Genomic DNA, 27,150 nt, shown 5'->3' on the forward strand with positions numbered 1-27,150 from the left:
ATGACTAAATCTTACGGTCCATTTAAAAGTCTGACCAGCAGATGGAGCCATCGCACCAAGCTAGGCTCTTCTGTTCCTCAATGTGAATATTAATAATCAGTTGACCTTTTCCCCACAGTCAGATGACAGGAGCCCTGTGGATTTGTTTGACTCATCGCTCTAAACTGAGATAATGTAGAAACGGGCTGGATTACAACAGACCCGGTACTGTAAAACTCACCCAGAGCTCAAGCGGAGGCTGGCCAAAGATCTATCATCCACCACTCACAGCACAGGCTGTGTGCAAGGAGCTAAATGAACTGGAAAGCACAGCGTGTACTGAAATTAAAGGGGTTGGAATTTTTAACTATAGAATACATTTCAATTTAGTTTTATGAGTTTTAAATCACCCTCAGTCTGGTATGGGAGCCGAAATATATTTGACGCATTTAACGCCACGTGTCTGCATCCTGAACTCTCAGTTCGCTATTTGTATATTTAAAATGTTCATTGAATATTCATGTTGATATAAGTTTGAATAAAACTTAAAATATATACGTAAAATGATCTTTCTCATTTTAAACTCATCATTTGTTTTGTTGTGTAGAACACCAAAGAATGTATTTTAAATTGATTTCTAAAACAAATGGATATAATATAGATAAAAGTAGTGGTGTCTTCCATCTTCTTAAACTTTTTATAATTGTATATGATAAAAAATCTTTTAAACAGATCTTATTTATCAAAAATCTCAGGAAGCTTGTACAGTTATTGGATGTTGCAAGCGGTCAGTGTCACAATTTAGTGCTCATATTAAACAACATTTGACCACCAGATACACAGCTGTACTGTCACTTCACACATTAAACAGCAACTATATCACATTTTTATATTCTTAACATGAAAGTAATATCGATGGGGTTATGAATCCGAGAAAATGCTTCCCCCGCAGTTCAACCAAATGTTATAGCTTTGGATAAAATATGACATTTCGCAGCACATATTAATGCATCCAGCATGTGCAAATACCGTGAATGGATACATTTACATTTGCAGGACTATAAGTCTTCATTTGAGCAATGACAGTAGAAGGAAAAGTTTGTTCGCAATGACAAAAACACACATCCTTTCGCACACTGTACTGCACCCTCGATGAACCCTGCGATCCTCATTCCACCACATTACATCCATGTTTTAAAGCAAAAAAGAGTAATGCTTATCAATTGTAGCCAATCTTATTTATTCGGCACACACAACCCAAAACCTCAAAAGAGAGAGAGCAAAACAATGTGAATTTGAATTAGGACCAGATGTTCACGCTCTGATTTAGACGGATCTGTAGGTTCACGGTTTTGACACGTAAGAACCCTCCTCTCGTGGGCCTCCAAAATCCCTCTCTGACCTACCACGACCTCTGCCAAAAAACACTTCTGGGATGCTTGAAGCCATATCTCACTAAAGTCATTTGGTAAGAGGTTACATAATAAAGATTACAGAACAAGTGCCAACTTTGTGTAACTGACTATTTAAACAGAGAACGGTTCGAAAGAGAAAACAAGAGTTGAGTAAGGTACACTGAGGTCCAAATGACCATCTTGCATTCATTTTCGCACAGGAAATGACATTCATGTGTTTTGAGGCAAAGGTATTTGAATTTAACCACCGTGAACCAGAGGCAAAAAATCTTCTACATTTCCTCACGGTGGTAAAATTCCTTTTGTGCCGAACAGGCTTAAGCAATACTGCCCACGTAGGTCAAATTCAGCACATGTCTTGTGTAATATTTTTCATTTTTAGACATAAAACATAAGACACCAACTAAGGGCAGTTTATATGGTGAGACGACCGATGTGTGAATCTGTGAATATTTAGAAATGTGAACAATTGTTAATGCCTTGTAATGCAATAAAGGTCCAATGTGTAATATTTTGGAGGGTCTATTGACAGAAATGCTATATAATATATAAAACTACGTCTTCAGAGGTGCATCAAGACCTTACATAATGAAGCGTTACATTTCTATTACCGTAGAATGAGCTATTTCTATCTGCATATACACCGCGGGTCCCCTTGCATGGAATTCACCATTTTGTTTCTACAGTAGCCCTAAACGGACAAACTGCTCAACAGAGCACATTTCGTAAATACGTTATCTCTTAAGGGCAAGAAGCAAAACGTGACGACATCTTTGTCAGCCATCGTAGTGCTTCGAAAGCGAAGGGTGGAGTAAGCCGTTCCAATTTGCAACCAATTTCATAAACTGGACCTTTAACTAAATCATTTAATAATTTAATAATTAATAATTTAACAACATTTGCAAGTACACACAACCTATAATTACAATTCCTTGAAAAGAATCAATAAATGTACCTCGGACAAACAGAATCGTCCCAGGAGAGTTTCACATCTCAATTCCATCAGCAGTTTAAAAACAAAGCTTTTATTGGGAGCTGCTTCTGTACTCACACAACCTCAACCAGCCTTTTTTGGTCCTGAAATGTTAACAAAACTGGTTCAAATCATCTTCCGAAATAGTGATGTAATTCATAGCTACTCATATGATGAGCTATTCACTAGTGTTTCTCATCGGAATAGAGAGAAATGGGGTCTTTTTTGTGCCCGTCTCTATTAACTCCTTTATTTATTGACCACACACTCAATACAAAAGGACACATTTAAATGTAAGCCTTACATAGAACGACATCAGACGGCGAAGAAAATGTCACATGGAACCATAGCAGCCTACAAGAAAGATTTCACGTCGGAATGTTAATTGAAACAAAACCTTTAAATGTGGCGAGGCGGTAGCGGGTATAAAAGTTAGCAATGGAATGAAAAGAAAGTCTGGAAATTCGGCACCAGCTGACAAAACCAAGACAGACAGTAGACCTAAAGTTTTTTCCCATTTTGTTGGATCGATTTTGTTGGATCGAAATAACATTTACTTCATTAATACATTTAATTAATATTATTTTAATAAAGAGTATATTATTATCTTTATTTATATTAGTTAATATGCTTCATTATATTGAATAACACAATTTTGTTTTGAAACTGACTCTTAAAAGCACTTGCTTCCAATCCATGGAATTGTTTTTATTCAATATATCGCAGTATATTTTCCTTTATATTCCATGTATTGTTTCCTAAGGGTGGTGTTTGGGCATTTTAGTGATCATGTTTTAAAATGTGGCCGTGCAACGGTGTTTCATGCGTTCTTGCTTATTTACAATGTTAAACGTGTTGTCTTCTCATGCATGGCCAACTTGGCCGTAGTATTTCTGTGCTCGACACACTCCCCAAGAGTTTGTACTGGTTTCGCAAAGTTGATTTTGAACATGAACAATTTCTTAGTCCCTTACTGGACAATTCTCCCGGAAAAGCACACGGCACGTCAACCAAGGAGAGCGGGAGAAGGAGCATGCGCACACGTCACTTTAATGTGTGCAGGAGAGAGAGAGAACTACGTTCGCAAAGTTCAGCTGCGTTGTCTGTCCGTTTACTGCATACTGCACTTACACGAGAGAAACTATCTGAGTTATGGCCGCTTTAAAAGAGAGAAGACTCTAAAACCATAGATAACTTATTGACAACACTTTAATGCTCAGAAGAAAAACACTGATAAGATCAGGTTGTTGTTTTTGGTCACAAATTCTTACCGTGTTTCTACAATACACAAATATGGCTCTATACCTATCAACAACTCTTTCGTTTGTGTCTTTTGCCTCTTTTAGGGAGACTTTATTGAGAGTTATCTTAGAAGTGAAACATGTGGGACAAAATTCCTTTTATTTTCTCTACACCTCCCTGACAAAGAGTTACAGAGATTTTGGCTCGTGCCTGGGTGGGCGTGTGTGAGAGAACCTGAGCAGCCTTTGAATCGCCCCTCCTCCCAATGGAAAGACAGACAGAAAGAGAGAGACACAGAGAGAGAGAGAGAGAGAGAGAGAGAGAGAGTTTCTCATCAGGTTAAGCATCTACACATCTACTCATCTGCTTCCGTGAGCTCCTATGGATACCTGGTAAATGCTGAGCATGTGTTACCTTTATTTGTTTAAAATGTGTTCAGATATTTAACAAGATAAAGAAATTGGTGCCAGATTTCTGCTTGGACTTTTGGAATGATTTAGCATACGGTCAACTGATGAGGTCCGTCAAAGCTTTCTATTTTAGAGGATTGGACAACATTGCGTCTGTTTCGTATTTTAGGGTAAGAGCGAATTTGTTCGTGTATGTTTTCGTACCTCGAATGACTTCCAGGTGGAGACTCCATCAGTTCCAGGTTATCTGCTAAAATATAATCAAAATGTAAAGCTCTCGGATCGTGTAAGACATCTGTAAAAGCACGAATAACATTTTGTAGTCATAGGTGAGAGTGCTTATGTAAGAACGGCACAGTACGGCAAGCCTGTTGGTCAAGCATGAATTTGCTTCTTCAGGGCGCTCGTATTGTATCTGGTGGACCGTCTTGGTCATGATGTTTCAAATTTAACTGGTAAATATGTTTCTGAGGATGAATTGCTGGGACTAAACAATACATGGTTATATCAGGTTTATCTATATTGGCATTTTAAAACTAGTGGCGCGTAATGAAATATTTTCTTTGTTTTTATAATGCTTGTAATGACTTGTTTTCACTGCTCCCTTACGAGTCCACTTCAGTTCTTTTTTTACAGCCAAAACGTCTGCTACCTGAACTTTCACACATCTACTTAAAGACACAAAGATCTTTCTTTTTTCAAAACACTGAATCATACTTCAGTTTACTTGAGAACCGGTCTTATGGTAAGATTAGAGAATTTCTCAAAGACTGGAACACAAGTAAATCCCAAACACCTTAAATGGCCAACTGTAAGCTTCTCTGACATTTCTCCTGCACCGTCGGGTTCCTAGCAGATTCTATCTTCTGTGCCTGTTGTTAAAGTGATAGTTCACCCAAAAATGTCAATCCTGTCATTATTGACACATATTATTTCAAACCCGTAGCGCTTTCTTTCTTCTGCTGAACACAAAAAAAAACATCGTTCCCCGTTGACTTGCATTGCTTTTGTGTCAATACAATTGAAGTCAATGGGGTTCAAAGTTTTTTGTTGACATTCTTCAAACTATCGTTTGTGTTTTGCAGAAGAAAAAAGTGACACAGGTTTAAAATGACAAAAAGAGCGAGTAAATTATAACAGAAGTTTTAGGTGAACTATTCCTTTATAGATACCATCCCAGTGGCGGCTATGAAGAGTATACACTGCAAAGTTTTATTCTACAGAATTTTCACATATTTTGAAATGCAATATTTTTTTTACAGAAATAGACTAAACATCTACGAGTTGAAAAACATTAAATTTTACTTTACTTTTTTTGCTCCCCAGCTGCTATCATATTACCGCATCTTTTTTTTACAGTGTTAGTTTAGTACTTTTTGTGAGAGTGCTACAATTATACATAGGCCTAACCATTGTAAACTATTTAGAAGAAACAAAATGATTTGTGTTTCTAAAATTCTCAATATGACACCCAGAGCCATACTGTATTATACGACACAGCCGACTTATCTTCAAAGGCCTAATAACAGATACATGTTACATGCATAGCAGTTTTTACAGTCAGCCCTATGTGTTCAATTGTGTGCATGTGTTTAGTTGTTTGCACTCCCATGATAACAGGAATGATGTAAGTGACACCAGCTGCACATGCAAACAAAGAGGAAGCATCTGCAAAAGAAAAGCAGTGTGCGGCACAAGTAATAGTTATAAAGCTCATTGTAAAAAAATGGTTTTGCACGTGTATTGTCAAAAGACGGACTTTTGAAATCTAGTCAATAACTTAAAATTACAAAAAGAGACAACTACAAAAAATTACGAATAAATTATTAATTTATTTCTGGCACCCTCGAAATTTAGATTTTTTAAACAAGATTATATTTTTTAGAGTTTATTTTTTTAAATACGGTCATAAACAGTACATTTACAGAATAAACAGCACATTTACAATAAAAAGGGGGAAACAATTTAATATGTATGTCCTTTATCCTGTAAGTTTACAAGAAAAACAAATGATGTTATGTTTTTTTACGTCATTATTATTGCCGTGCTTGATTTCCACTCAATAATCTGAACACAAATCCATACATCTGACATGTATGCAAAATGAGCCGAAAATGAGTTTCACTGCAAATAAAACCAAAATGTATTCAGTGTATATGGTTACTATTCACGGTTTTGCTACAGTCCCATAGTTTAACAATAGCGTTTGTAGTAAAACTGTGGTTATAAAATGTTTTATCAACTCAGAAAATATGCTTTCTATACTTTTACAGTGAAATGTAACTAATGGAATCATACAATAGAACTTTTAATCATGAAATGTTTAATTTAGGCATTTTTGGATGGCACATAGATCCCATTCACTTTCAACAACCATATTGTATAATGTTCAAATATCTTAAGTAAAGTCAACACATAATTTTTTACAGTGTTGGTTTATCTTAACACATGAAATCTTGAATGAATATTTTGCCTTTTATTTGCTTTATTATGGTTTTAGGAAGTAAGGAATTGTTAATGTTTGGAGGGACAAAATCCCGCATAAAAACAGTAATAAAATGATGCATTGCTTCTTCTAGGAATTGACCATGTCAGAGAAGATGGAAGCCGTATGTTTGTTTTTGTTAAAAGCAAAGTCATGCTAGCATCACATCAACAGCAAAGAGAAGACTGAACAATCCCACAAAACCCTTCACGTCCCAAATCACAGCCGGCCATGGCGAAAGGATATTTCATCAGCAAAAATCTGGCCACTGCAGCCATGGTATTGGCTGCAATAGCCTTGGTGACAATCATTGCATTATCCATCGTTTACAATCGAGAAAAGTCGAAAAACGCAGTAAAGTCAATGAATGTTACCACAACGATGGTACCTCCCACTCCGAAGACTTCAAATGAACTGTGGGATAAATACAGACTGCCTGATACATTGGCTCCACAGCAGTACAATGTGACACTTTGGCCCCGTTTGGTAATGGACGCCAACGGGATGTATGTTTTTACTGGGAACTCTAGTGTGATGTTTACATGTCTGGAAAAGACAGATTTGATATTAATTCACTCCAACAAACTGAACCTGTCTCTATTCAATGGGCACCATGCAAAGCTAATGGGACTGGATGGTGTATCAGCTCCAGCCATTAAGACAACATGGTTTCAGACAGAAATGGATTATTTGGTGATCCAGCTGCATGGTCATTTGAAGCCTGGGAAGTCATACTGGCTCTATACGGAGTTCAGAGGAGAGCTTGCCGATGACCTGGAAGGTTTCTACCGAAGTGAATATATGGAAGACGGCAGAAAAAAGTAAGAAGTTGACCTTGGAAGCAGGGTACTGCGTAGATAGCGGTCACAGAATATGCTAAACTTAAGTCACTCTGTGAATTTGACTGCACATACAGCTATATCAAGCCATATCTCAACAACTGAATCCAAACATTTAGCTGCAATCCGTAACGTGTGCTCTCTATCGCCATCTTTGTTAGAAATGCGGGTTACTTAACGTATTTATCTTTATATGTATTGATAGATAGTTTTGAAAACCATTGTACGTACTTCCTCAATGCTAAGGATTTTTGTTTATTTTTCAGAGCTTTTAATGAAAAAGTTACGGATTTCAGATGTCACCATCACTTTTCTTACCATAGTTACTAAAAAATCCAACTTATGTCCGTAATAGAAACTTCTCTTGTTTGAGTAATTACTTCTATTAAAAATTATTATTAATTATTATTTTGATATTGTTTTATTTATTTATTCATGTATGTATTTATTTATCAAATACAATATTTTGTATTATAATTCATTGATTCATTAATTTATTTATTTAGGTTAAGTGTTAAAAAATACAACCTCTTTGTAAAATGTTGTAAGGTATAGTATAGTATAGTATATAAATGACTTCATATTAAATTGCTCTCCTGTTTTTTAGAATCATTGCCATTACTCAGATGCAAGCCACCTACGCTAGAAAAGCTTTCCCGTGTTTCGACGAACCTGCCATGAAGGCTGTGTTTCATATTACTCTCATCCATGACCCTGGAACTACTGCACTGTCCAACGGCCAGGAAATCAGTAAGACAAACCTCATATCTATGATCACTGATTTATATAATCAGGCCCGAACATGCTACAGCAAAGTTTTCATATGAGGGCCATGGCTGAATTGAATTCTCAAAGACTTCTTTTTTAAAGAGTTTGCATTTTTCCGCAGAGCTTGCAGTTTTTCATGTAGCTTCTTAGTCATAGTTGTCTGTTGGTTAAATGTCATGTAGCAAATCCTATTTTTAAGGCCAAAGCATCTGTCTTCATGATGTAGACTTCACTTTAACTTAGCTTGTTCTGTCATCAACAAATTTGAATCATATGAACATGAACAAACCAGGCCAACTTTATGCAGTGTGTCATGTGTTGTGTTGCTTTTGCTTGGCCAAGTCGTCCAAAAGTATCCATTTTAAAAATCTTGTATCTTCTAAACATGTTGTATGTATGCCATTTTGGACATACTGTTTTATGGCTAATTCAAATGAATGTACTATATCATTTGTACATTTCAATACGCTGTGCTTTGTACCACGGAGTAGTTTGTACTGCGGTTTCGAATGTTGTTTAGTTTTCAATACTTTTCTCTTGTTTTTGGATCTGAAGAGACAGAAAATCTGAATATCGATGGAATTACAGTAACCAGGACGACATTTGAACCCACGAAAAAGATGTCAACGTATCTCGTTGCTTTCATCGTCAGTGATTTTGCATACATCAACATCAAAGACAAAAAGGGTGTTTTGGTAGTACCTCCGCACAAACATACTGGTAACATTTAAAATGCATACGAAAATGATTAGCCTTTCGTAACATTTTTGTTTGCGCTGTCAAAGGTTAGAATATGGGCGCGGAGAAAGGCTATTGAAGAGGGACAAGGAAATTACTCGCTTAGCATCACGCAGCCAATACTGGAGTTCTTTGAGAAGTATTACAACACCAGCTATCCACTTTCCAAATCGGGTATGGTTCTGTTCATTCATTTGGGTGATAAGTTGTGAACTTATCACATAAAAGTAGTGTAAAATGACAGTCGCATATAAGAACATACAAACATGTTTCCACTTCGCTACTAGACCAGATTGCTTTGCCTGACTTTAAATCTGGAGCCATGGAGAACTGGGGTCTTGTCACGTACAGAGAGACGGCCCTTCTCTATGATGCCCACACGTCTGCCAATGGAAACAAACAGAGGATTACGACTGTGGTTTCTCATGAACTGGCTCACATGGTACGTCACGGCCCAGTTGAGCCGACTTGAATGGCTGAAACATGTGTTATGCAAGATGCATCTCATCTCTGTTTTTTAAATGTTTGTCATGTGATGTATGTCTTCAGTGGTTTGGAAATCTTGTGACGCTGAAATGGTGGAACGACCTCTGGTTGAACGAAGGGTTCGCGTCTTACGTGGAGTATCTGGGCGCCGATCACGCAGAGCCCACCTGGAACATTGTGAGATTTGTGTCCATGTTCCATCTTTTGAAAGATTTTTATGCATGATGACATTTAATGTCCCATTCAAAGGATATTGCAACTTGTAAGCAACCGCTGATTTTAAAACACGATAAAGCTGTAAAAGTCACTAGCGGGTTATTACTGGCATGTTTTAAGTCAAAGAATAAATAGTTTTGTTAACCATAGAAGTTATTTTAGGTATTTACCCAAAAACCCATTCCAAAAACCCATTGACCTTGGTGCGATGGAACCGCTAAAATGCTAACTCACTTCAGGGTTTTCATACAAAAATATGCAAATCTCTGCTGTTATATCTGCAGTACGCTATTCAATTAAAACAATGTGACTTTGACACGCCTCCAAAACATTTCTGCTTGTTCAACGTTTGGGAGTGGGACTTCTTTTGTCCGTTTCATTTGTCTGAACTAAAGAAAATAGGCGTTATTTGGGAAATCTGATCAATATTTGGATATTTGGAAATTACATAAATTTACATCATTAAATACATTTTCAGTAATTTATGATAAGAGTTTTTTCTGCTCTACATTTGTCACTGTTATAAGGTAGGAGGCGCTGATATACAGTAAATGTCCTGAAAACGTACAACATTAATAGATCCAAAAACAAACAAATGCTCTGTCTGTGTTTTGATCATCGTTCTTAAATCCGATCAGGAGGAAGTCTTTGACGAAAACACATTTTTACAAACTTTTATGTTCAGAATGTTGTAGTATTGAAACCAACCCACATTCATGATGAATAAAAAAGAAAGGTTTCCATTGTTTGTTGGAAAACTGAGGCTAAATATTCTGTAGGGCGTATGAAAATTGTTGTTATAAATTATAAATAAATCTAGCGCTGATGGCAACTGTAGAAAAATCTGGCAAACAAAGCGATAAGATAACACACCACAGTATTGCATGTTTCAGTGTAACTTAATGTTTGTCCATGGAAAAAAATCAGGCTCCTTATACTTAAAAAAAGATTTTAACCATTGTGGCACTTTATGATAACAGTCAAATCCATCTTGTTCTTGGCCAGATTCAAACGACAGTTTTCTTCATCAACCAAGCCTGTAACTCATGATTTTCTCCTTCCTAGAAAGACCAGATCATTCTTTACGACCTGCAAGCAGCATTTGGTGTGGATAGCCTGACAACCTCCCATCCCCTCTCCCGGAAAGAGGAAGAGGTCAACACGCCCTCAGAAATCAGCGAAATGTTCAACACCATATCCTACAGCAAGGTACAATAGTCTTATTGTGCATGATGGTTGCCGCTGTAGACCAATTACAAGTCACATTTTTTGAAAACGTGTAGTGCTTGCCCATCAAAAAGCTCCTACCACAAAGCTTAGCAGGTTTTGCAGTTTCTGTGCTTGTTGCTATTTGGATTCTAGAGCAGTCCCAGAGAAGTCACGAAGCTGTCGAGTCCTTTCTGTCCAGTCAAAGATATATCATCTGTACATATGTTTCGCATTACAGGGAGCGGCGGTTCTACGAATGCTCTCCGAGTTCCTGACAGAAACTGTGTTTGCCAAGGGACTTAGTGTAAGTCTCCTTTTTATCGCAGGTCTCAACAAATCCAAGTGTTCACTCTTTATATTCTGATCCGATTAAACAGTTTGCATCGCTCCTTTCCTAAAGAATTACCTCAAGGAGTTTGCGTTTGGAAGCTCTGTGTATTCCGATCTTTGGGACCATCTTCAAAAGGTCTGTTGTTGCAATTTACAGTATGCATGGTTTATGCTAGAACTGTGCATTTATGCATGCATGTAATATTACAACCAGGCAGCTGACCAAACTTCAGGTGTGAAACTACCACGGAATGTTCATGACATCATGAATCGCTGGATACTACAGATGGGTTTCCCCGTCATCACCATTGATACCCGGAACGGCAACGTCAGCCAAAAACACTTCCTGCTGGACTCAAATGCAGTGGTGGAACGCAAATCTGAATTCAAGTATGTTCTGAAACATCAGTGTTTGGGACAAAAAAAACCAACTATGTTATTAGTCTAATTGCATATTGTCAAATCTCAGTTACGAATGGTTTGTGCCAATCAAATGGATGAAAAACGGCCAAGTGCAGGATCAGCTGTGGCTTCTACAGAAATCAGGTATATTAAACCCTCTAAGGTGTCTTCAAACTTCCTCCAGATGTTTTTACAGGTTTAAGATGCTCAAGGTCAACCAATAAAATCTTAGGTCTTTCACTTCCTTCAGTTATGGGCCCCGTGCTCCACCGCAAGGGCATCCGGCCAGTATGTAGTAGGAAAAAATATTAGTCTTTATACCACAGGGGGTTGTACTTGGGATTTTGGAAAAATACATTTGGGTTTTAGAACAACTGGGGAGTAAAGCTTGCAAAACTGTTTTAGCTTGAGAAAACCCTGTTCAACATGTTTTCTTGGTGGTAAATTAATCTTAAAAAAGTCACTTTTAAATCACAGTTTTTTTCACAATGTAATAAATTCATTATATTTATCAGTTAAAAGTTATGAGTTTTGTATACTTCTTCAGGACAAGGCGACAAACCCTCAACCTATCAATCCCATTTTGCAAAGTTTGTGCTACGAATTGTCTTGAATTGCTAAACACATTAGCAACTGAGATGCTAAACGCTGTGGCATCTGTGCAAGTCCTGACATAGCAAAGCTAATCTAAACCGCAGTACTGTAACTTATAAAAATCAGTTCTCTTTTGACAAAGAGGTTTGCTGTTATAAACATTCTTTATGCATCTAAAGCCATACACAAACCCATGAAAGCCAGCAAAGGGGAGTGGGTGCTGGCTAACCTTCATGCGTCCGGATACTTCAGAGTGAACTATGACCTTGAGAACTGGGAGCGCCTTCTTAGCCAGCTGGAGTCAAACCACCAGGTACTATCAGTAAACCATTTAATGAAGAGTCATGGAACTACAAAACACACATAAACAAATGTATCTCATTGGTTTTTACATAGATCATACCAGTGGTGAACAGAGCTCAACTTCTGGACGATGCATTTAATGTAGCAAGGTGAGATGTTTTGTTACTAAACACAGTAAGTGCTTGTTTGCGTCTGTGACATTTAGTGTTTTTTTTCTCAGAGCATCTATAATAAACATAACACTCGCCCTGAGGACAACAAAATATCTCTTGCACGAGCGGGAATACATTCCATGGGCGGCGGCTTTGAGGAATCTGAACTACATTTCCCAACTGTTTGACCGTAGTGAGGTTTATGGCGCCATGCAGGTCGGTCAAATCTCAACTTGATCTTAACATTGTAATGTAAAACAGTGATAATATACAGTGCTGTTGTATGCATGTATTTTTAGGCATATGTCAAGAAACAAGTCAAACCACTATTTAAGCATTTCGGGACTCTCACTTCGAACTGGACGACGGTGCCTTCCGGCCACACAGACCAGTAAAGTTGTTTTCTGAGTCACGTGCTTTATTGAATTGATGTTCCAAGTTGTGGTTGATAATAGATGGAATTGTTTCATCTTCAGGTTCATGCAGATCATTGCGTTGTCTCTAGCCTGCAGTACTGGTGTGGAGGGTTGTAGAGATCTCACAAAGAGTTGGTTTAGAAGGTGGATGCAGAACCCTCGTACCAACATGTAAGTGCATGTTAGAGGACAATAAAATTGTTTTGTCTCAAGATGCACAACAGTAATGTTTTTTCTGAAGCATTTCTTAAACGCGATTTAATTATGCAAATTTAACTAAGGCCTGTTTAAGATAAACCTCTTCTGTCAAACCGGGACTAAAATTACTAACTGAAAATAAATAAAACTACATCTAGAACGGAAGTGCATGGTTAATTATGTCGATGGGGGCTTAATAATACGTCCGTCTGAGTGGCCGAAGCGTCCGTTCCGGCACCAAACGATAGCGGTCCACCGGGAAAAGGCAACGCCAGATGGCAAGTCCGCCCAAGATGCAAATCATGGGATATGAACACATTTGCCAAATAAATTATGACGTAGCGAGCATTACTCCCACAAGATGTTTCCGTTGATGATGTATTTCTGGTTAACAGATCTTTTTTTTTACTGTTGGTTACTAGGTAACTAATGCCACAGTGATCCGCTCTGCAGCTGTCTTTAAAGTTTTTTGGTTTAATGGAGAAAATACTCAGCAATGGTTTGAAATTATAAATTTGCACATGGTTGGTCTTAAAGCACATTGAAAACACCACATAACCATGTAAACAACATAAAAAATAAAATAAAATTTACAATAAAACTGTAAACAAAACTTATTCAAGTGTATTTCTATAGCTTTTTTATATGCCACTTATGATGAAATTTTGCATTAAAAATACAAGAAATCATGGACAATATTAAATATTCAGAAAAGATAGTATTAAAAATACAATATGTATATGTTAATATATAGTCTCATAGTGAATGCTAAACCGGTCTATCCTATATCCTATCTATATAAACATGCCAAGTGTCAAAAGAAAACCAGATCCCAGACTCCTGCTGACTCTGGAATTTCTGAATAAACACATTCCAATTCTTGTTTTCAGAAACCAGCAAGTAAAAGCCTCTTCTGTACCCAACAGCATTCATCCCAACCTGAGATCCACGGTGTACTGTAGCGCCATCGAAGCGGGGGGCGTTGAGGAGTGGGACTTCGGCTGGAAGATGTTCCAGAATGCCACAGTCGCAGCAGAAGCTGTGAAACTGAGATCTGCTCTGGCCTGCACCAAAGTGCCCTGGTTACTCAACAGGTTGCCTTAAGAGAGCATACACACATTTATTAATTAACAGCTTAAGATATCAATCACAAAGGTTATTGTTTTGTGTTTAAAGGTATCTGGAATACACGCTCAACCCCGAAAAGATTCGCAAGCAAGATGCAACTTCCACCATCGGGTACATTTCCAGTAACGTTATCGGTCAACCGTTAGCATGGGACTTTGTCAGAGCAAACTGGGACTATATCTTCAAAGTGTGAGTATGCCAAAATACAGTATGGAAATATTCGTAGAGAAAACTGTATGGAAACTATACGTTATCTTTTACTTGGCAGGTACGGCGCTGGATCTTTCGCCTTCTCCAGACTGATTAGTGACATCACTTACAGATTCTGCACATCATTTGAGCTCAGCCAGGTACGTGAACATCTTTGAACCCGTGACCAAAAATCTATTACATGTGTAAATAGTCCAACATTTCTTGAACTGACCTACACCCGACTTCAGTCTTAAATGTCATCTTCTGTTCTTCAGCTGAAACGTTTCCAAAAGGACAATGCTGAGACTGGGTTCGGCTCAGGAACTCAATCGCTGCAGCAGGCTATCGAAAAGACAACGGCCAACATTAAATGGCTAGCGGACAACAAGGAACCAGTGCATCGGTGGTTTATCTCAGAATCTGAGTAAGCGTCACATCTGTGCGACGTGAGCTTGTTCAGTGCGATTTCCGCTCTGTGCACTTGAATTCAAAGGGACAGTCAAAACGGTCCTTATTTACTTTCTCTTATATTGTTTGAGTTCATAACATTTTTTCTGGAAAATCTTCGTGTGTATTACGACAAGATTTCATCCTGAACTTGAGGATGACAATTGATGTTAATAACAATATTTTTCACCCAAGGCAATTGGAAAGACATGTATCACAAGGCCAAACCTTTTGGAGGAACCAGCAATCAAGTGCCTTTCTCAAGAAAGACATAGTTGCTTGTGATTTGTCCCTTCTGGGTTTTGATTTTGAATGTTCAACCTCTTTGATTCCAGCCCACTAGGCCACATCTGTCACGGTTTGGTTAGGGAGAAGAACCCAATTGCAGGCAGCGACGATGAGGTTTAACAAAGACTTAAATAAAAGACAAATTACAAATAAGACACTAGAAAGCACATGGCAAGTCAGAATCAAAACAAAGCCATGTTTTTCTCACACAAAACCTAAGGCTTTGCCATGACTCCGCTGCAAGACCAAGAATAAACATGACATGATAGCGGAATCATGACAACATCAACCTGACACAAGAAAAGAGGAACTTACTTTCAAACACTAGAGCAAAACTGTCTAAGGGCTGGAAACTATTTCATAACTGTTCTGTATAAATGTATGTAAAATTGTTGTCTTATCATGATGTCGTTACTATGACTGAACATTTCATTTGGTTACATGTCACTGTTACAAAATACAGGACAATTGATACAATGAAAAATACATTTTTTGATACATGTATTTTTACACCTGTTTATGTTAAATAAATAAAGAGTATACATTTTGGTCGAGGTTGGTATATTTTTACAGGTAGATTTTTTTGTTGAAGAGGATTCACATCATGATGACATTTTGAAAGTCAACGCCCCGAATCTTCATTTACCCACCCTCTTGTCACATCAATCGTGCATGGACTATGAAAAATATATATTTGGAAGAAAGTTGACAACCGAATAACAGTGGTACCAATTTACTTTTATTTTATGGACACTAATGCTGTTGTTCTATTACCAAAACGCATGAAACATTTCTGCAGAAGAAAGAAAGCCAAACGGGTGTGAATTGACAAGAGGATGTGTAAATAATGACAGAATTTTCATTTTTGGACGAACTATTACTTTAAGCACACATTCCGTTTGCTCTCCTTGTAATCTCATTTATGTCACAGAGATATGTTTCCGATATTAAAGAATTTTTTTCTTGGTAGTCCTATGATCATAGAAAGAAAATAAAGAATGCAATGAGTGAAGACATATTTTACATTGTTTGGTGAAAGAAATGAAACCATGATGACATGTAGAGCTTGGGTGAGTCTTTTTTTTCACAGAGGTGGCGGTGTTACAACAACAGCATGATTCATCAAACTCAACACTATTTAATCGCACACTTTATGACTGTTTGGAGAGACTTGTTCTTATCTTGGCTCTGACAGACGGTCACTCACTAACTTCTGTATTGTTCTTCCTGAAGTCAAACATCTCCATAGATTCATTTTCACCCAGGAGTCATGGGGAAAGGATTTTTCATGAGTAGGAGGCTAGGGTTGGTCTTTCTTGTGTTAGGAATCAGCGCTGTGGTGTCTATTCTTGCTTTGTCGTTGATCTACTCTCAAGAGAAGCACAAAAATAAGGAAAACTCCAATGTGGTGTCGACGGCAGCGCCCTCCAGAAAGTCGCCACCATCGAACAAACCGTGGGACAAATACAGACTGCCTGATACGCTGTCTCCGCAGTTCTACAATGTGACCCTGTGGCCTCGGTTGGTGATGGACGAGCGAGGCATGTATTTCTTCACTGGGACCTCTGGAGTGGCATTCACCTGCCTCAAGGAGACAGACCTGATCCTGATTCATTCCAGTGAACTGAACTACACACTGACCCCGCAGACACACCACGCAACGCTGACTGGTTTAAGAGGGACGTCCGCTCCAGCTATCCTTAAAACCTGGCTTCAGACGGAGACCCAGTTTATGGTCATTCATCTGAAGGATAAACTTCAAGTTGGGAAATCCTATTGGCTCTACACAGAATTCCGAGGAGAGCTGTCGGATGACCTGGGAGGATTTTACAGAAGTGAATATGTTGAAAATGGTCTCAAAAAGTAAGATGATGTCATTATTTTGAAATAACAAGCATCTGAGTGAGATTAACTTTTAGTCATTTAAAACGGATAAAGATTAATGGTTTTAATATAATTGGCTTCAAAGTGTGGAGGGCAGTTAACTTCCAGTGAGGAAATATAAGAGCCACAAACATTGGTGAAGCGCTTAAGTCAAAGAGAAATTCTTCCACGGATAGTTCTTTCACACATAATTATTTTTGCATAATATTGCATGGTGGTCTATTAAAATCAACATTAATGTATCGCCAAAATCCAATGAAAATCTCAAAATGCACATGTCATTTAGAGGGATAGTTCACCCAAAGATCAACATTTTGGTTGCACTTTATTTTACAGTACGTGTACCCAGTGGCGTAACTTTGTTTTGAAAAGTGGTCCTCAATGAATATTAAGCACGGAAAATCCGGGAAAAAGTTCCAGACCCGAACCCACGACGACATGAAGTACACTTACTTTACGCTCTAAGACAATGAAACGTTTGCTAATATTTTGTCTTTTCCAGTATTGACTATTTGCATTGTAAATAGACACTCCGTATTTTTATTTCTTTCAATAAGTAGTGGGAACAAAATTTACTTTGGCATAAAACTGGTGGGGATATGTTCCACCTGTCCAACCCGCAAGTACGCCTATGCGTGTTCCTATAGTGTTCATACAGTTTACTTACCTAAGAAAGTACTGGATAGTATAAAGTATATAATTTAAAAACCTAGACTAAACAGGAAAACTAGACCAAACTTGAAAACGGAAAAAGACAACATTTGACAAAGACTAACACTGACTAGACTCACTGTGACCAAAAAGTTTCCAGGACAAAGGCATAGAACACACACAACGAATTGTCACCACTGGACTAGAAAATCATGACCAAGGAGGCAGATTCATGACAATAAGGTAGGGTATACTTTAAGTTTAGGTTTAGTAAATAGTTATTACCGAGTTTTAATTATTATTATTACCCATATTTAATGTAATAAGTACACAGTATGTACATTGGAAACAGGACTGTGAAATAAAGTGCTACCATAACTTTTTACTCACCCACATGACGTTCTACGTGTTTAAAGACATCCCTGAAAATCTCGAAAAGTACGTCGGAACAATGAAAGTAAAGATGGCCGCCACCTCCGGTTGACGTGAAATTCGGCGCATGAATGCATAAGTTATGTTATTTTATATATTAAATTGACCCACTCATTCCTTTCGCAACGATTCGCTCATTTGAAATAAAAGGAAAAAAAACTTTTATTTTGAATCCACTGGGTCTTTAACAGAGATCATTTTAATGTCAACAGAGTTCTTGCTACAACACAAATGCAGCCCACAGATGCCAGGAAAGCTTTACCCTGCTTTGATGAGCCATCAATGAAGGCTGTCTTCCATGTAACTCTCCTCCACCCTCCTGAAACCGTCGCCCTGTCTAACGGCATGGAGCTGGGTCTGTGCTCTTGCCTTCAAAACAGTGACCCTGCACAATGCAGCAAAATGCTATATTTTTATTTCATTTTTACACCAACGTAATGGAAATGTCTCCACATGTTTACACAGGGTGTGAAGTATATGAAATGTTGATCACTTATTATAAATGAATTATTATACTAGTAAGGGATTAGATCTCTTAAATCGTTAGATTGTTGTGGCATATTTTAAGGATTTTAAATATTTAAATATTTAGCGTTATATTTAGCTGTTTTGCTTGGTTGTTGTTGCTCATGAAGGCATACATACTTGTTTTCGACACATTATTCATTTTCTCTGCGCTTTTCCTTTTTCAGGCACAAAAAGCATCACCATAAATAATCAAGAAGTTTTACGAACCATATTTGAGCCAACTGCAAAAATGTCGACATATCTGTTGGCTTTTGTTGTTAGCGAATTTACAAACATACAGTCATCCCCAGAGGCGGATATTTTGGTAAGCAGCCATGATTCTTCTTCCTTTAAACCCCTATGTTTTTATCTGTTGAAGGGGTGAAAGGGTCCTGTTTTTACTGTGTGAATTCTCAAGGAAGTTCATATTTTCAAGTCATTTTCTTTATTAAAATATTGAAGCTTTCACACTTTTTTTCACACAGTTCACGCACCTTTTCTTCTTACCCAATAACTATAATTATAGCAATATTTTAGTTTATATCATAGAATTCAAAAAGTTATACTAAACCACAACCATTTTGTCCTTTACAAAATGTTAAACGCACATTGGATAAATGCGTCTGCTAAATGAATCCATGTAAATGTAAACTGTAAAGACAGGGTTAAAACCAACAAGAGCACTGTTAGAGAAAACTATGTATACATAAAATGTATAGCTTTTGAGTCCCTGTGTCTTACAAAGGTAACAACTTAAAGAGATAGTTCACCCGAAATGAAAATTCTGTCATCATTTATTCTCCCTCAAGTGAGTACTTTGTTCTGCTGAACATAAAGGAAGATGTTTGGAAGAATGTCTGGAACTGAACAGATCTAATCCCCCATTTACTGTCATAGTAGGGAAAATAAACACTATGGGAGTCAACGGGAGGTGAGATTGGGTTAGGGACATTCCTCCAAATATCTTCCCTTGTTTGTTTGCAGATCAAAGAAACATATAAAGGTTTGGAACAACTTGAGGGTTAGGGGTTCATTTTTGGGTGAACTGTCCCTTTAAAAAAATTTTTTGATCAAAGCTATGTGTTTCTCTAGATCAGAATCTGGGCACGGAGAGAAGCCATTGAAACCGGACAGGGAGATTACGCCCTTAAACTGACGTTCCCAATATTAAAGTTTTTTGAAAAGTATTACAACACCACATACCCCTTATCGAAATCAGGTGAGAGTTAAAGTCAGCCGTATTGCAAATATTGTTTCATATAACATTTCAGACACCCCGGATTTAGGATATTTCCCACTCCGAACCAGGAAGTAACATCTTGATTAAGTAAAATTTTAAGTATTTAAAAACACAACTACATTGACCAAGTCCTTGTATTTTTATATATATCGCATCTGTCCTTCTGAAACCTTGTATCTCCATATTCTGTAAATTAAATTATTTGTCATTAATCATTATTATGAGTCACCTGTCACTGGGTTTTGCTAAAATCTTGACAATATACATTATTGAAAGGTGCTTGTTCATTTTGACGACACAATATTTAATCGTTGAACAAGAATTCAGATTCTTCAAAAACAGCGACTTTGGATATCCAAGTTTTCGGACAGACAGCGACGAAGAACAGCAATTCCTTATGTATTATTCAATACAATGTAATGCAATACATTAACAGTGTAATATGATGTGTAACAATTCCCACAATTAACTAGTTGTTATTAGCAAGCCTATTATTTCACTTTGGCTGTTTATTAGTATTTATAAAGCACATATAATGCATGACCATACTCCTACCAAATACCTTATCCTGACAACTACCTTACTAACTATTAATAAGCAACAAATTAAGAGTTTATTGGGGGAAAGGTTGTAGTTCATGGTTTGTTAATAGTGAGAAATGTCCCCTATACTGAAGTGTGACCTATTTTTCTTTGCTTACGGGCTAGAGAATCATACAAAGTCAAAAATCATACATTCTTAGAAAAAGAAGTTTAATCCCTTAACCTAACACGGTAGTGACAGCACATTGTAATTTTCACCCCGTAGACCAAATCGCACTGCCTGATTTCAGTGCTGGTGCCATGGAAAACTGGGGTCTGGTCACCTACAGAGAAACATCCCTCCTCTACAATCCCAAAGTGTCCTCGAGTGCCAACAAACAGTGGGTGGCAACTGTCATCTCACATGAGCTCGCGCACATGGTACGTAGCGTTGTGTTGTGTTATTTCCTGTCACATGTCATTTTCTCTCACGATGACTTGTTATCGTTATAGTGGTTTGGAAACCTCGTGACTATGAGATGGTGGAACAACCTGTGGCTCAATGAAGGATTTGCCACATACGTTTCATATCTTGGAGCTGATTATGCCGAGCCTACCTGGAATATTGTAAGGCTCATAAGGCGTCAGTAAATACAACACACAGCTACTTTTAAACGGTCATAACTTAGCCCTCGGAATGATGTAATCATGGGGGCGGGGTGGGTCTTGGACACACTGTAAAGAACAAGTAGTAAGATTTACAAATAATTTCATTTGCACTTAAATTGAACTTAAAAAAACGAGTAAAATGTACTTAAAAACTGAGTGCAAAACGTATTTATATAAAATAAAAAATGCGTATGTAAATTCTATAGTTGTTTTTCACTGTCTTGCTCTCTTCAGAAAGATATGATGGTGCCGCATGTGCTTCAGGGGGTTTTTGAAGTCGATGCTCTGGTTTCCTCCCACCCTCTGTCATCACGAGAGGACGAAATCGCCACACCGGATCATATCAATGAACTGTTTGATACGATCACCTATAGCAAGGTTTTACAGTTATTACCTTTAGCTTCTTCATCGACATAACATAAAGTGATGCTGTTAAAGGAATAGTTCACCCACAGATGACAATCCTTTCATAGCTTACTGCGGAGACATTTCCACGCCTCTAAACATGACGTGCCACAAAACGAAACGTGATTGGTTGGTTGCTTTACCTGTCAGTCATATGGCCTCTTGTGCGGGCCTTGGCCAAAGAAAGCGGCGAAAGCCGCGAGACTAGGGATGAGTAACTTAAATGCGAATTTTCATTTTTGGGCAAACTACTACTTTAAGATGCGCCGTATCACAATTGCGATACCTTCCATTTTACGATAAGTCTTTGTTGTTCCAGGGTGCTATGGTACTGAGAATGTTGTCCGAGTTTCTGTCAGAGCCCGTCTTTGCTAAAGGACTTTCAGTACGTCTGACGGGTTTTTAAGTTTGAGATTTTACTATGAATTCATGAGGCTTTTGTAAGTGTTTTTGACATATAAACACCCAAACATTCTCTCACAGAACTATCTGCAGCAGTATGCGTACGACACCACGGTGTACACAGACCTTTGGCAAAATTTGCAGGAAGTAAGTTGCGACAACAATACAATTCTGTGACATTTTTCTTTATTGTATTGTTAAGAACAGTTTTGCTTTGGTTTATGGTTGTCTATTACAAAGCATATTTTGATCTATTTTAGGTGGTGGACGCAGACTCAAATGTACATCTCCCAGCATCGATAAATGAAATAATGAATCGCTGGATTCTTCAGATGGGTTACCCCGTAGTGACTGTTAACACTCACACTGGAGGAATCTCTCAACAGCACTTCCTGATAGACTCTGAAGCCAAAGTGGACAGTCCTTCTGAATACAAGTAAGTTTACAATCAAGTTAGCGTCGTAAAAACAGCCCTGCTTGCGTCATCACAAGTAGACGTTTTTTGCAATGTCGCAGTTACGAATGGTTTGTGGCCATTACGTGGATGAAGAAAGGAGTTAACATGGGACAGCACTGGTTGCTTTCAAAAACAGCAACACACGAGCCCATGAGAACCAATACGGAGTGGGTATTGGCCAATGTGAATGTCACAGGATATTTCAGAGTTAACTATGATCGGCAGAACTGGGAGCGTCTCCTCGCGCAACTGAGTTTAGATCATAAAGTGAGTATGTCAACTGAACAACAAACTAGTATATTCACTATTTTCAAGGTATTGCACGTGCAATCCGTAACATTTGGCTCTATGTCGCCATCTCTGTTTGAAACATGAAATTGCAGGTTTTTTTACGTACTGATCACTAAGCGACTCAGATGACATGGAAATGTATTTTATTGAACTGTACCCGACAGCTAAAAGTTATACATTAGTCGTACTTGGTGGTTAACTGATATTTTCTATTCTTAATAAAAAGGTTGCATATTATAACTTTAAATAAATAAGAACCACCACCTTAGCCAACAAAATAAAATAAAACGTGTTCATCAAATAACTTTTGTAATATATAAAAATATGTTCAGTTATATTCATGCAATTTATATCTTTGTATAGGCTATTCCAGTTCTAAACAGGGGTCAAATTATCGATGATGCATTTAATTTGGCGAGGTAAACTAAACTCACTGTTGCATTACGCAACACTACACAAGTGAATATATGGATTATTTTGCTTTGATGATAAATAATGGTCTAATACTCCATAAGGGCAAACGTAATCCACACAACTCTTGCCTTGAGCATGACTATGTATCTGTCAGAGGAGAGGGAATACATACCGTGGGAATCCGCCATAAACAATCTACGTTATTTCTTCTTCATGTTTGAGCGATCAGAAGTCTACGGACCACTGACGGTATTGTTATCTCAAATCAAACACATACTTTGAAACTGTGGAGTACCAGATGTGTCTGACGCGATAAATTGATTAAATGTAACGATTTCGTCGAAACGTTTTAGATGTACCTGCGAGGGAAAGTTCAACCTCTTTTCGATCACTTCAGAGGTATCACATCAAACTGGACTCAGATACCCTCAGGACACATGGACCGGTACATAATTGATTATTTTTCTCTCATTAATTAAACGTTTGATGATTTATTGACAATTATTTGTGACTTCCGGGTGTAGATACAATCAAGTGAATGCGATCTCGCTTGCCTGCAAAACAGGGGTGGATGGATGCTCAGAGCTCACCAGAGCGTGGTACAGACGGTGGATGGAGAACCCTGACAGTAACCCGTATGCCAAACGTTTCTGCAAACTGAATTCAATTCGAGCCACTTTGGTTAAGTTTATGACTGTATGAATCATATGAGGAACACAAAAGAATTACGTTGAGAAATGTCTCAAACAATGGAAGTCAATGGGGGTCGGTGTTGTTTGGTTACCATAGTTCTTCAAAATATATTCGTATGTGTTCTGCAGAAGAAAGAAACTCAGGTTTGGAATAACACGAGGCCGTGTAAACAATGAAAGATGTTTCATTTTTGGGTTAATTATCCCTTTAAATTAAAAAGAAGTTCTGCGATCTCGTCCATGTGTGGATGTTGTTTTTATCCAGAATCCACCCAGATCTGAAGATGACCGTGTACTGTAATGGAATCGCTTCAGGGGGAGTCGAGGAATGGGATTTTGGATGGAAAATGTTTAAGAACGCCAGCATTGCAGCAGAGGCGATGAAACTTTTATTTGCTCTGTCATGCACTAAAGAGCCCTGGCTGTTGAACAGGTGATCCATATATACACATTCTACAGCACACGTCATGTTTAATAATTAAATAATCATTTAATCCGACTGATTGAGTTTATAGTCTGATCAGATTCCATTCTTTCTGTTTTTAAAGGTTCCTGGAATACACGCGTAATTCAAGTGCGATCAGGAAGCAAGATGCTAGTTTCGTCATTTCCTATGTTGCAGGCAATGTAATAGGACAACCTTTAGTTTGGGACTTTTTAAGAGCCAACTGGGAACATGTATTTAAAAAGTAAGTAGTGAATATGCTTTTTCTTTGTGAGAAATGTTTGACTTAACGTACTAGTATAAAAACCGTTTGCATGATCTCTAGTTTTGGTGGTGGATCGTTCTTATTTGAAAGTCTGATCCAGGACATCGCAAAGAGGTTTTCTACTGAATTTGAACTTCAACAGGTTCGGGCAAATTTTATCCTAACAATTCACAGTCTGTTATAATAGTTAAAGCTGCGCTCCATAACTTTTTATCTTCCTGACTTCACAACAGCAGGCTTATAATCATTTCTAATGAACCATACATTTATACGTCGAAATTTCGTGGGAAATGCGATTGACGTCTTTTCACTTTTTTGTCACATAAGAGCAAGGTTTGTGAAGGCAGGCAAAAGTCATGGATCGCAAGCGTTTCAGACACTTGACAGAATTTAAGACACTTGACGGAATATTTTAGCGTGAAGTGCTTTGGTCTTTAGGATATGGTACGTCTGCAAGTAAAGCATTAAACGTTCCACATTTCATCATTTAAGCAACAAATCTGACTATTATGAAAGTCCGGAGACATTATCTGGTACAGAAATAAATACTCAAAGACTTTATATTATATTGACTCAGGATTCTTTTTCAGTCACTTTGATTGGACGGCAAAAAGTGATGCAAACCAGCTAAGCGTTTTTTTCCTTCAACTTTTGGCAGTCGGAAAAAAACGCAGAGCATCGGTCCTTAGCCTGCATGGGCAAAAAAATGGCAGCTCCTAGCATATTTTTTAAAAGCGTAACGCTTATGTTGGCAGCAGGACAAAAACACCCTGGTGGACACGGTGGGCCTTATATTTTCTGTGATGTTTAGTAGCAAAACACAGCAAAAACATGCACATCAACTTAAAATCTATGAAGAGCATATGTGCTCAAAACACCAGTCCATTAAAGCATTTGATATTTTTGGAGCTTTGTCGTGCCGATGTTGCATATATTTTCCTGCGATGTTCAGACATTTTCTGTTGCAAATATAGAAAAATGTTCATATGTCATCTCTCTCTTCATTTATCTCTTTGACAATTATAGTTAGAGCGGTTTAAAGAGGACTATGCAGCGAAGCGATTCGGCTCTGGCACACAAGTGATGGACCAGGCCATTGAGACCACAAAAGCCAACATTAAATGGGTTTCTGAAAACCAAAAACAAGTGATGGATTGGATGATTAAACAATCGGCCTGAAAGCGTTTTCATTGGGAATATCTACAATAATCTAACAAGGAGCATTTGTTATATATAAACCTCTTCGGATGATGACCCTGGTTGATACGAATGTCCTTTTATCTACAAATGTCTTTTAAATTGAATTATTACACGGCTCGTAGGAATGCTTGATTCTGATTGGCCAGCCGCGACATTTGCAGTTTCGTTATTCCCAGATGGCAACCTCTCAAAACGCACAGTAACCCAGTTTTTTTTTACAATTTCTCTTTTAAAACATATATGACATCATATTTAAAAGATGATTAAACCAAATAGCCTGAATATTTGAAATGGAATTATTTAAATTTAAGGGAAATGTCACATTCGACCAATCAGAATCAGTTATTCCAGGGCACTGAATTTAAATATGTGTTAGTAAGTAAGATGAATAAATGCGCTTGAAGTATGGCTTATTGTTATTTTATGTAATGCATTTCATCTTTTAGAAATACGATAAAAAGTTTACAATTCCGTTCTTCAAATAACATGAATATTCAACAGTTTACATTCACATTCAAAGATTATTTGTAGTTTCACGCATTGGGTTATTAAATACAATCATTAATAGAAGTATTGTTTTCTGCATACTGTGTATAATCCAATGACAAAGCAAACGTATAACCGGACATACTGCACATCTTGAGGGTGGTCACATGGGTTTGGACAGGGGTTAATTCCTGGCATTAGGGGTTTCAAGAGGAAGTAGACAAGACAGCACAAATGGGAGGAAAGGAGGAGGAGGAAGTGATCTGTTAATAAGGGCTCTATACCAGCAGCTGCAGAGTTCTCACCTTCCTCTTCACGACTCTCCTGACATATACAGTAATGGACACAGACAACAGCTGTGACTGACAGCTGGACCGACACCATTATCTGAACAAAGTCACAGCAAAGATTTATTTTTGTTTTATTAAAAAAATATTCTATCCTTGAACTTATTGTTTGAAACATCCCATTTTTACGTTTAAGCTCTTGTGTCGTTCAAACTCCCTACATTGCTTTCTTTGTTTTAATTTACCAAAACATTGGTTGTTTGCAATGAAGATGGACTGTCACTGCCTTTTTAAGCTTCTCAAGCAAAAGGATATTAAATATCAATTCAGCTTTTCCACTCAAATTCATTTTTAACCATTTAATAACAGCATGAACTACATCTGGCATCAAATTGTTCAAAGTTTTTCTCGAAATGTTCATTGACTTTATATGAACTTGTGTCTATTTTAGGGCTACACAAGAGTCTGTTCTTGGGTTCTTAAAGGGTGTTCACCCAAAACTAAACATTCTGATATCACTGCTATGTTGTTCAAACTCTGTTTATGACTCTAGAAGATATTTGGTAGAAATTTGCTTTTGTGTCCATATGACGCAAGTCAATGGAGGTCAATGTTGTCTGGTTACCAACATTCTTCACAATGTGTTCTTCAGAAGAAAGTAAGTCAGACAGGTTTGGAATGACACGTGGGAA

At 37.7% G+C, this 27,150-nt stretch overlaps 1 protein-coding gene across 1 annotated transcript; it reads left to right on the top strand.

Moving 5' to 3' along the window:
- Nucleotides 1-3,884: 3,884 nt before the first annotated feature.
- On the top strand, nt 3,885-26,255 carry anpepa (alanyl (membrane) aminopeptidase a). The gene is made up of 40 exons (XM_079469647.1): nt 3,885-4,001; nt 6,599-7,325; nt 7,951-8,093; nt 8,667-8,806; nt 8,897-9,023; nt 9,137-9,291; nt 9,399-9,512; nt 10,617-10,760; nt 10,999-11,064; nt 11,161-11,226; nt 11,305-11,480; nt 11,560-11,636; nt 12,266-12,399; nt 12,483-12,538; nt 12,610-12,757; nt 12,841-12,932; nt 13,018-13,128; nt 14,082-14,249; nt 14,332-14,472; nt 14,552-14,633; nt 14,751-14,900; nt 16,460-17,073; nt 18,390-18,532; nt 18,870-19,009; nt 19,777-19,903; nt 20,732-20,886; nt 20,959-21,072; nt 21,349-21,492; nt 21,839-21,904; nt 22,003-22,068; nt 22,182-22,357; nt 22,438-22,645; nt 23,033-23,088; nt 23,185-23,332; nt 23,437-23,528; nt 23,608-23,718; nt 24,041-24,208; nt 24,324-24,464; nt 24,546-24,627; nt 25,512-26,255. Exons 2-40 carry the CDS (start codon nt 6,736-6,738, stop codon nt 25,662-25,664), a joined length of 5,784 nt encoding a protein of 1,927 aa, XP_079325773.1. The 5' UTR covers nt 3,885-4,001; nt 6,599-6,735; the 3' UTR covers nt 25,665-26,255.
- Nucleotides 26,256-27,150: the final 895 nt, after the last annotated feature.

The sequence above is a fragment of the Barbatula barbatula genome (assembly GCF_947034865.1).
Source record: "Barbatula barbatula genome assembly, chromosome: 1".
NCBI classification, from domain to species: Eukaryota; Metazoa; Chordata; class Actinopteri; order Cypriniformes; family Nemacheilidae; genus Barbatula; species Barbatula barbatula.